Raw genomic sequence first — 11,343 nt, 5'->3', positions numbered from 1 at the left:
TGTTGATCCTGTGTGAGGGGATCAAGTTCTGTAGTTTTTCTTGTGGTTCTGATGGAAATGATTTGATGGTAGTTTCGAGTTCCAAGGTGAAAAGGAGAGTAGGATCATCCTCTAGTTTTTCATAGTATATGGTGTCAGAGAGTTGTCTGTTGGCTTCTTTTATGTAGTCTTCACAATTAAGGTTAACTATAGCTCCTCCTTGGTTAGCTACAAGATTGTACATGAGTTATTGATTACTGTTCCCACACTACCTGCATAGAACATTTTCTTAAATTCTCCTTCTCACTTGGAATTCTTACTATGACAATGACTGATTTTTTGCTATATATACATTTGTGTGCATGTCTGGTTTTCCAGTCTTAGCTGACCACAAATGTTCATTATCTATGGCCGTTACCCCTTTATTCTAATCACTTCAGCAGCAATTTGCTTTTGATTAAACACAAACATTACTTTTTCTTTCTTTCTAATATCCCACTATTTAAATGACCAGTTAAGTGATTACCAAACAATATGCATGCAAGTGCTAAGGGTCCATTATTATTTTCTAGATTGTTTATAAAATTTTTAACAGTAACATTTATACGTTTTAAATTGCTGGCAATTAAATAGATACTTTCAATAGTAAAAGCCACCTGATTTAAAAGCATGGTATTAGTTCCCCCCAATCTTCAGTTTTCATAGCTTTATAGAATCAATTCACACAGCTATTCACCTCAAATTCAAGCCTTCAAGAATTCCAGAGTGATAACAATAATCCCCCATCTCCCCTCAAAAAGAGTACTCATAACCTCCTTCTCTCTCATAGTCATTACCTTTTGTTCTTAAGGATATTCCATTCACTCCACACCTCATGATGCAATGCATAGATGTGATTCCTTCCATAAGCAACATTTAAGCTATTTGCTGACTTGAATAATTCAAACCACAATAATTAGATCTAACAAAATGGTGCTTCTGTGGTTGTTCAGATCTTGTGGCTACCATCACTGACAGCATGAATTTCAGGATCAATCCCTGCAAAATACAAAGCGGGGGGGGAACATTTGCTTCTTCAGAACAGATCTTTGTAAACATTAATTGGACTGACCCTTTTCCTGCAAGTCCAATAAATACACAGAAAGCCCCAGCTTATACATAGTTACTATAATTTCTGCACTCCAAGGACACAGTGCGCAAATTGGCTTCTTTATGCTCTTCATTTCCCTGTTGCATAATCTTTGCTCATGATGTTCTAAAATTTCACCAGTTGACTATCCTATGTACCAACACCTCTGGCCCCAAACCTGGTACCAGTCTTATATCAGCTAACTCAGCTTCTAATAACCAGCAGATACTTCTGTATTTCTCCTCTGGCAAACTCTTGGGCTGTGGGTCCCCAAAGAATGCCTTCTTTACTGTCATTTTTCCAATTTTCAATCTGTTTTTTCCAATTTTCAATTTTCCACACAATCAACCTTACTCAGAAATGGTTCAATAAATTTATTGAAATCATGTGGGATAGGGTACCCTAATTTAACAAAAGACTTTATCTCTATTTGTAAATGCCTTGTTTCAATCACTTATCTCTAGAGGTGATTCTTATCAGCGTTTTCAGCCTTGACAATCAGTGGGGCCTGTGGCAATAGATGCATTTCCACCAAACAGTAGCCACCCAATAATGCATGTCCACCACAAGGTTGGTACTACTTGCAGCACTCTCATATGTAGTGGGGCACTAGGGACTTTTGTGGATGAGGACATTTAAAGAACCAGTGACCAGTTCAGTTGGCTCTGGGCTACCTGATCCTACAGGTCTGCTAGCTCCTCTATGAACTCATCCGGCTAATATTAACAAGATAGCCTTGTATTGGAGGGCTATAACAAAAGTCCCAGTTTCTGGTAAAGACCCCCAATTCTCACTTCACCTGCAAGCCAAAATCTTCAATTTTCTCCTTGAGTATCAAACAATTATATGAAATTAAAACAAACTTGAAAACAGTCTAAAAACACCCAAAGTGAAACTAATGGGATGGGGAGTTTCTATATTATGACCGTTAAGTTAGCTCTCTTTTGCTTTGTCTAGTCACTCAGAGCATCTAAATGGTCTCTGTTACCCAACTTGCTGCATTATTGCTGCCTTCATTATCTATGCAAGATGACTCCATGAATGCCACCCTAATATTCGTGACAGTTTAAGAGAGAAGATATATATTTTTTATTCTATATATATTATTGCGCAACACTGTGTAGTTCAGCCCAGGAAACTATTCATTTCCTGCTAAATTTAAACTTATTGTCTGGGTACAAGTTATCATAATCCCATATGAGGGCAAGAAAAGAATATTTTTTAAGAACCATTGTGCTCAGCTTGAGAAAGATGCTGATTTCCAGTGGAACTGAATCCTAAGGTAAGAGAAAACTATGCTTTACACAGAATTTGACAGGTGTCACCACAAAAAGGGGCTACTTAGAAATGGTCTTGTCTATCTAAGGAACTTATTATGTTCCAACCTCTGGTATGTACATGATACTTAAAAGTGTATAAGGATGATGGCAAAATGAGTGAGAACTGTAAAACCAGAAAAGGGAACATGAGGTTAGTCACTGTAAGACAGAGGGGTGAAAATGTATTGTGAGATCTATGTGGAAGATAATTAAATCACCACCACCAGAAATTTTTAAAGCTAGATTGAAATGCTAATGGATTTACAATATAGAATATTCTCATCTATAAAACCTATCATCATAGGAATGGCTTAGCTGGCAGGGGTGTGAGAGACCCCTGCCCATTCCCACACTTTATGTTGTGGTTGAAGAACATGTATGAGAGAGAGACATTCAGTAAAAAAAAAAAACAGAAAAACAACTGGCTGCTGCCAAATATATTCTGCTGAGGCAAACCATATGTGGCTGCGGTGTGACGCAGCAATGAACTGGTAAAACAAAAACTAGAGAGATATATGATAAGTATCCACCAGTATGAGAAGTGTGAAATTAAAACAGCAAAGAGGTGACATAATTATTTTGATTGTTCATGGCAGATATAACTAGGAAAATAGGATAAAAGAAATGTTAAGATTGAATGTTAAGAACTCAGGAGTATGGCACACAAGGAAAATCCCCAAAACCCATTATTTAAAACTAGTCTTGACAGCATTGGAGAAAGTCCTGTAGATTGTAAGTGTGCTACATTGATAGGAAGACGAGTGGTTGATTAGAAATGTCTCAGTTCTCCAATATCAACAACTGAATGCATGTGTAATCACATCAGTAGCAAGGGGCAAAAAAGGACTAGAAGAAACAGGAAAATGAATGAGTGGAAGGAGATGGAATGAACAGTGATTTCAGATCCCTGAAATATTGAATTCTCTTTTTAAATTTTCCTGTCACAGATAATAGAAACCAAACCTGAATCCTTAGTAAAGAAGAAGGCCTTTTAAAAAGAACCCCTGACAAAGACCAGGTAAGAGAAAATCTGAAGAGGCAGGCAGGGTGGGAAGAGTAGGCGGGCTACACACATTTTAAAGGGATCAGGGGAATTAGCTAAGCATATTAAACATCTGGCAATTATTTTTCTAAACATTATGGATAATGAGGGAGCCAGCAGTAAGCTGGAGGAAACACAAATCCCCCCCTCCCCCTCCTTCCAAAGACAATAAGAGTAATCTTATTTTCTAAGATCTGAATGGAACTGGATAGTGGCAAAGCTGCGTCGCAGAGTGGACAGGGCTGAGGAGTTATTTTGAAACCTTCATTTTGTTTCCATGTCTTTCTTGGGCAAGACACTTGAGCTTTTTGTGTCCCTACGTCCCCATCTGATTAATAAAGATAACAAAATAGCTCATTTGTTAAAGTACTCTGAAATCTTTGCTGTATTAGCTCTAGGTATTACCACCATTATTATAATACCAGAACTGGTTAACTACATTATCCCATAGCTAGCCCATTCTTACCCCATCCCACCTTGTTCACCTTCTCTTGGGCACTTTTTAGAACGTAAGTCCTATTGACTCTTGGTGGGTCTTAGGCAATATATAGCCCACAATGGATGTGGACACACATACATCTGGAGCTGCTGGGAAAGGGGAATGTTTCAAAAAAGCAGTTAATGCATCAACAGATTAACAGGGACTTGAACTGAGGATCGTGCTTAGGTGCTTAATAGGTGGAATAGGTACTTAGTAGGTCCTACTGGTACTCACCCTAACAATCCTTTTAAATACTCTTCTGTCTAAGAATTTTGGTTTAAATATATACATTTTTAAAGTCTTAACTGCCTGCAAGTATGGTTGACCTTTATCTAGTGGATTCTGTGTCTCAGTCTATTTTGTGCTATTGACAGGAAAACTGCAAAAGATGTGGTTCGTGTAACAGTCGGATAGTCTGACGTTTTGGGCCTCAATGCAATGTCAATTATAAAGCCCTCTAGTACCACCCTCACATTGCCTCTCCAACTTCTTTTCACAAGCCAAGACTGCTCTAAGTCTGTTTGGGTGCCTGTACACGTGCAGTGAGGCTGCTCCAATGCGTTGTAATACAGTGTGTCCGAGCAGACTTTAGTAATTACCACGCTCCAGCAGACTCCAGAGTCTCATATATTAGAGTCCCCACACTGAAAAATGGTGGAAGCGGTTTAACTAAAGCTTATTCAATGAGCTTTAGTTAAAGCACCCCCACCGCCATTTTTCAGCACAGGGACACTGATAGACAAGACACTCTAGCACTTTAATTAGAACGACTCTCAGAGCCGCTCTAATTAAAGCACCTTCCCCCCACCCCCAGAGCATGTGTATAAACAGCCTTTCACTTGCATTCAATTACTTGTCTAGAAAGACCCCAAATCTTTTCCAGTCACTGCTTCTAAGAAAACAATATCTCATTCTGTAGATATGATCTGCATTTTTTGTCTCTGGTTATATGATCTCAAATATGACTGCATAAAAATGCAAATTGATCAAATGAGCTCATATTATTAGAAAACTCAGCTCCCTCTGAATGACTATCCCATCTCAACCACTATTAACCCTTTTACCAACTTTTGGCATCCTCTGAAAATGCTATTGTCCATGATTTCATATTTACAGAGCTCACTGATAAAACAGTGAACAATGCTGGGCCTCGAGACAAACCCACAAGACTGTGTCAGAAATACATCAGATTGATAAAAGGTTCCTCTCTTTTTGAGATCCAACAGAGGGTCAATGTGTGAATTACTGATCTTTGTAAACAAAAGGTTTTCTTTAAATCAGGAGGTGTGTGCTTTAAGTAAAAAAATCTTACAAATGCTTAAAGGTCATTGAACATAGATAGTATATTAATCAAAATTTATAATCTCATCAAAAGAATGAAAATCAAGTTTGTGTGACTAGACCTATTTCCCATATAGCCATGCAAACTGACAAGAATTATATTGCTATTCTTTAACTCCCATAACAGATTTTACCTTAGTTTGCCCAGGACTGAAGTCAGGTTAGTCAGGCAGTCAGGTTCATCAGTCTGTGGTTATTGCTGGTCCTTTTTCAATAGTGATACATCAGCTTTCTTCCACTCTTCTGGAAATGCCTGCTATAGCTCCATTGCAAGAAGCGTCTAGATGCTGCTGCCTTCTTTCCTGGTTCAGTTCCTTGAACTGGTATGTCTGCCAGTGTATCAAACAGGCTGGAGTCCATAGAATATCACTGAATAGGCAAAGGAGGCATACACCAGCCCAAGGAAGAATCACAGGCAGGGGAGAGGTGGGTGTTGTTGTAAGTATGTAGAAGCAAGTACATTTTCACATGAAAGAAGCACCTGTATAGTTACATACAATTCCCCACAAAATATAAAGCTTGGCCTGAGCCTGAACCAGCAATGTATGAATTATTCAGCATAAGGTAAACATATGTCCTTGCTGACATAAAAGCATCCAGGGAGGAAAACCCAAACCTGCCCTGGTCTTCTAAGACCTGCTTTGTTTGGATGAGAAAATAAATTAAACTCTCCAGCCGCATCCAGTCAAGCAAGCACATGTCTGTTGCGGCATCTCAAAGCATTTAAGACACTGCAGGAGGCAAGCTAGGTTAAAAAAAATGTTCCCTGCACTGCATATTTGCAGTGTAGACTCTAAGTCTGATACCAGGAAGTCCCAGTATAAAAAAAATAAACACCCTGGAAAAAAGCAGTGCAGAGCACACTACCGAAGCATGTCCCCAAACAACCGGAGGCTGGGTCCTCCAAAGAGGTGCTCTAGCACATGGCCAGAGTATCTCTATGCCTGCTGCATGCTCCACTGCTGCTGTAGCACACTGCCTCAGCATGCTGGAGCAAATAGAAGTGGGGTATGGCTGGCAGCAGTTGCCCGGACCAAGTAAGTAGGGATGTGGGGATGAGGGGGCTGTGTGGGTGGGGAGGATTGTGTGGGGATGGGGAGCACTTTGCAGGGGAGGGGGACAGTGTAGGAGGTGTGGGTACTCCCTTCCCCCCAGCAGCAGTAGTGGGCTGTCAGGGTGCTGCTGGGTCAGTTTCTGCCATGACCCAGGGCTCCCAGCACTGTACACAGGAGTTGTGTGCCATTGGGCCAGGTCAGCTCCTGCCTCCATAGAGCAGGGGCGCATGCAGGCAGATGTGGGCCTGGCCCAATGGCACATAGCTCCTGCATGCAGTGCCAGGAGCCCCGGGACATAGCAGGAGCTAGCCCAGTCCTATGTGAAGGTGCACACCAGCAGACTGGGCCAACTTCATGCACCACGTGTAGCCCCTGGGTCTCAGGCAGTTCTACATGTCGCTGGGGGATTCTGCCTGCAGTAGGCTATGGGTGCCCCAACAATCCACTGCTGCCGGGTGGGTGGGCATGGAATGGGCCCTCCCACAACCCTCCCACAAACCCCACATACCCAGTATTGCCAACTCGCATGGGTGCTGGCCCAGCCTCTAGCTCCCCTGGCTGAAGATGCAGGAGGAGGTGGGCAGGGTCAGTTTCCCCCAAGTGGTACAATTTACTCCACACCAAGGTGCATGTTCAGGCACATGTGCTGAGGAACAAATCTCCAGCACAAATTTGTGCTGCTGCTATTTGACCTGATGCAAACGCATATGCCTGCATGTGTGGATGCGCTCTCCTTGTGCAAAGATGGATGAAAATCCTTAGGGGTAAAATCTCTGGCTGTTACATAGACTGTCTCAGCAGGGTGTGAAACTAGCTCTGGAATGAGAATACCTGAAATAGAACTCTAGCTCAGGGATAGGCAGCCCTCAGCATGTGTGTCATAGTGTGGCATGTGTGTCATAGCGTGACATGCAAAGACATTTTGCCTTGGAGCAGACCTTGGGGAAGGACCTGGGGCTGCACTGCCACAACAAGGATTGGGCCCCTCATGGATCTCCTGCTGTCTGCCCCTGGCATTCCAACATCTTACAAATTAAGGTTGTGGCATTTTTGGCACCCTGTCCAAAAACATTGTTGATCCCTGGTCTAGCTTTTACTGTTGTTTCACTTGGAGTGAACATTGGAAAAACCATAGAAAAATCAAACGGTAAAAAGCCTGTCTTCAGCTTCTCAGCAGTAACTCTACTGATTTAGAATGAAAGCATGGATTTGAATAACCTTCTTTTGAAATGAGAACAAAAGCCAGAAAGACTAGAAATTCAAACTGGGCTTGATTCAGTTTTATCAGGTCCATTTATTATTGATAAAGATCCACCCACGTCCCCTCCCCTGCCCCCTAGCTACCTATGTCAGGGGTTTTTTTAAAGCCTTCCAAGGCTGGCAATTTTGACTAAAGGGTATTTCCCTTCCATTCAGGTTCAGATCGATCCCCAAGTTTGGGGTCAGGTAGGAATTTTACCCTATGGCCAGACTGGTATGGACTATGGGGTTTTTTGCCTTCCTCTGTAGTGGGGACTTGGGCCTCTTTCTGGGATTGCTTGAGGGCATATTAACAACTTTGACAGAAGCAGGACTTTGGCTGTCGTAGTCCCCTGCTTTAGGATGTTAGTGGACAGGTTAGGATGTTATGTCTTCTGTTGTGCCAGGTTAACCATGTAGTTTTGCTAAGAGGTTACATAATGGATTTGCATATGATGGTTTGGATAGGGATAATCCTGCCTTAGACAGGATTTTGGACTAGATGACCTATGGAGGCCCCTTCCAGCCCTGCTTCTCTATGATTCTATGGAAGGTCGTCTCCCTGTGCAAGTTGTTATAGTCAATTCATAGAGACTTCAGTATTGCAATGCCCTGTGATGTAACAGCTGGATACAATCTGCTTGCAAGCTAAATTCACACTTATTTATGTGAGAAGGACTCCTGCTTTAGAGCTGCAGTAAGAGGCTTTGGGCGTGTACTGCTTAATACTAATATTGCTTCCTCCACTCTTCATCTACAGCTACAGTAATCAGCAATAAGAGAGACCTTTGCTTGCTCTTCTTCTCATGCCCTCCTTCCTGTGTCAAAACCACAGAAGACAGTTTTAAATTTATGGGTGCATTTCAAGTAACATTTTTAGGGGAAGAGGAATTCTAAACTTGAAACAGAAGACAGAAGTTTCTAGCCAGAACAGAAAAAAGCTCCAATGTAACTACAAAACAAGAGTCATAAACTTCTGAATGGCATAAACAAACTGTTAATGACTAGGTACTAGAGTCCATGTCTACTGAGTATGTGTATCCCAGGATACCTGTATGTCTAGCCCCTTTAGATCCCAGTTTAACTCAAGTAAGTGTAAAGGTTCATCTATACAAGCCCTTTGACTAGCAATAATTTCCCTTCATCATATGCTTAAAGAGAGCACTCTTTTTTAGGCAGTTTTGGACTTCTGTTTAGCAGATTATATTTCATTATATATTTTTACTCCATGTTTGCTACAGAAGTTGCAAATAACTGAAAAAAAGAAAAAGAAAAAAAAAGGAAGGATCCAACCTATTAAGATAATGCACATTTTGTGCAGGCCATAGCCACACATCAACTCTCCCCTCCTCTCCATTTTTTTAAATTGATTTTCCACGAACAGAACTGCTTATACATCTCTGGATGTCAGATTCACAATAGTTTCTACATGCCACACTCATCAACAATTATATGCAATTCCTGCTACATTGTCTCCAGGAAAACAGTTTGCATCTCACCTACTACTGCAATTTTTAAACTGCTGGATTTACCCTCTCTGATGGCTATTTTTCCCCATTTGTAGGAGGTTTTCATAAGAAAATTACTCATCATGACTGATGCAACAACTGAATTTCTCTATGATGAAGACTCTCTTGTTTGTAATAAAGTGGACATCCAAACGTTTGGAAAAGTATTCTTGCCAGTATTTTACACTATTGTATTTCTCCTTGGCTTGGTAGGTAATCTCCTCGTGGTTTTTGCCTTCCTAAAGGCTGGCAATAAAAAGAGTACTGCTGACATTTATCTCTTGAACTTAGCCATCTCAGACCTTTTCTTTGTGATCTCTCTTCCATTTTGGGCTTTCTATGTGAGGAAAGGATGGACACTTGGAACTGTTTTCTGCAAACTCATTTCCTCACTCTATTATGTGGGTTTCTTTGGTGGCATGTTTTTTATCACAGTTGTAAGTATAGATAGACATCTGGCTATAGTTCAGGTAACGTTTTCTCTGAAATCCAGAACAATCAGCCGTGGCTGTATTATTGCTCTTTTTGTGTGGATAGCAGCGGCATTATTCTCAGTGCCACAATTTGTGTTCACTGAAAAGGTAAACGAACAGTGCACCGTGAATTACCCAGAAGATCTCCAAATTATTTGGCCAATTTTTTGCAACATAGAAATGAATGTCATAGGGTTTCTTATCCCAATCTGTATCATGAGCTACTGCTACTTTGGGATCATCAGGACACTGCTTTCCTGCAAAAATCATAAAAAAACTAGAGCTATCAGGTTGATTTTAGTGGTGGTGATTGTGTTTTTCCTCTTCTGGACCCCATACAATGTATTGATTTTTCTATACACTTTAAAGAACTATTTCAACTTCTTTTCAAAATGTGACCATTCAATAGTTTTAGACTATGCCATGCATGCAACTGAAACCCTAGCCTTCAGTCACTGCTGTCTTAATCCAATTATCTATGCTTTTGCTGGTGAAAAATTCAGGAATTATCTTTGCTCGTTATGCCTAAAGTGCTGTTCATTCATTTGCTTCTGTGGGCCCCGCAGCTGGTACCAAGCTGGCCCTTCACGTATCCCTCCAGACAGTATTCCAAGCAGTAACCAGACCCAGATTACCAGCGATCCAGGTGCCTTGCTCGTTCTGTGAAGGACTTTGTTAAGAAGTAAATATGTCTTTGATAGAGGTTATCATTCAAGCACTCGGGTTTAGCATGTGAAAGTACTTGAGGTTGCCACTGACTTACGAGCATTTCTTTTCCTAAGCATTCATTATTTTAAAACAATAAGTGTCAACATTTTAATGGCACAATAAAATAATGGATGGGATCTGAATTCTGAGGGGAAAATGGAGAGAAAAACAGCAACTTGTGCTAGGAATAGAAAGAAAAAAATAGGAATAGATAATATGATAGAAATTCATACATGAAAAGACTGTGTGGACATATATTCACGTGCATGTATATAAGTATGCCTGTATACACAAACCTCTTGCAGGGGAAGTGAACTGTTCAACAGATGGATAGTAGTGAAAAATATTTGATATATGGCACATTGGTTTTCTCTTGGACTACAGCATGAGCACTGAAACACTTTATTGTTTCAGTTTTGGAGACAGTAGCATATTCATTTTTACAAGCGTTTGTGTTTATCTCATCTGTATGTTCTATGAAACAACAGCCTGTTCTTACATGAGGGGTCAAACCTGGTTTAAGTGTTATGTAATAATTAAATGCGAGTGATTTTGCATTTTTGGATTACCTCTTGCTGATTGATACAAGTGTTTTATTTGTTAACACTTACCTAATAAAAGGCCTATTTGAAAAAAAAAATTGTCCTTTCTATTATTTGGTTAGTGCCAACAATCTGTTTAGCATTGGCCAACATGCAAAAATGAGGATGATGGGCTTAGAGGTCATTAGAGCCCATGATGGGCTCTAAGCCCATTAAGTCTGTTCAAAGCCCACTAAAACCAAATAATCTTCCTACTATTGATTTCATTATGCTGTAGATCAGGCACATAGAACCTTGAGACACATGCTTTATCCCTTTCCTGAACTTAGGCCTAACAGGTTAACACACAAATGACAGGACACATTTGGAAACCTAGAAGTGAGAATAAATAGGATTGTTTTGTTTTGTTCAGTACATCATTGTCAATTCAGTTATAAGCTCACTTTCTGAGTTCGTACCAAATATTCATGGCTAGACAAAATAAACAATGTGCATTTAAACATACGGTTCTGAAACATACCAATTTA

The 11,343-nt window shown here is 40.5% G+C and overlaps 1 protein-coding gene across 1 annotated transcript; it reads left to right on the top strand.

The window, feature by feature from the left end:
- Positions 1-7,590: 7,590 nt before the first annotated feature.
- On the top strand, positions 7,591-10,900 carry CX3CR1 (C-X3-C motif chemokine receptor 1). The gene has a single exon (XM_019483341.2). The coding sequence runs from the start codon at positions 9,177-9,179 to the stop codon at positions 10,230-10,232; it is 1,056 nt and encodes a 351-aa protein (XP_019338886.1). The 5' UTR covers positions 7,591-9,176; the 3' UTR covers positions 10,233-10,900.
- The last annotated feature ends 443 nt before the right edge of the window (positions 10,901-11,343 follow it).

This window comes from Alligator mississippiensis, chromosome 5, assembly GCF_030867095.1.
Source record: "Alligator mississippiensis isolate rAllMis1 chromosome 5, rAllMis1, whole genome shotgun sequence".
NCBI lineage: Eukaryota > Metazoa > Chordata > Crocodylia > Alligatoridae > Alligator > Alligator mississippiensis.
The sequence above is the reverse complement of the archived record's forward strand: the minus strand, read 5'-3'. Positions and strand labels throughout refer to the sequence as shown.

What these genes read in the sequence shown, in the direction of transcription:
- CX3CR1 (XM_019483341.2), top strand. Translation starts at nt 9,177, where the DNA reads ATGACTGATGCAACAACTGAATTTCTCTATGATGAAGACTCTCTTGTT.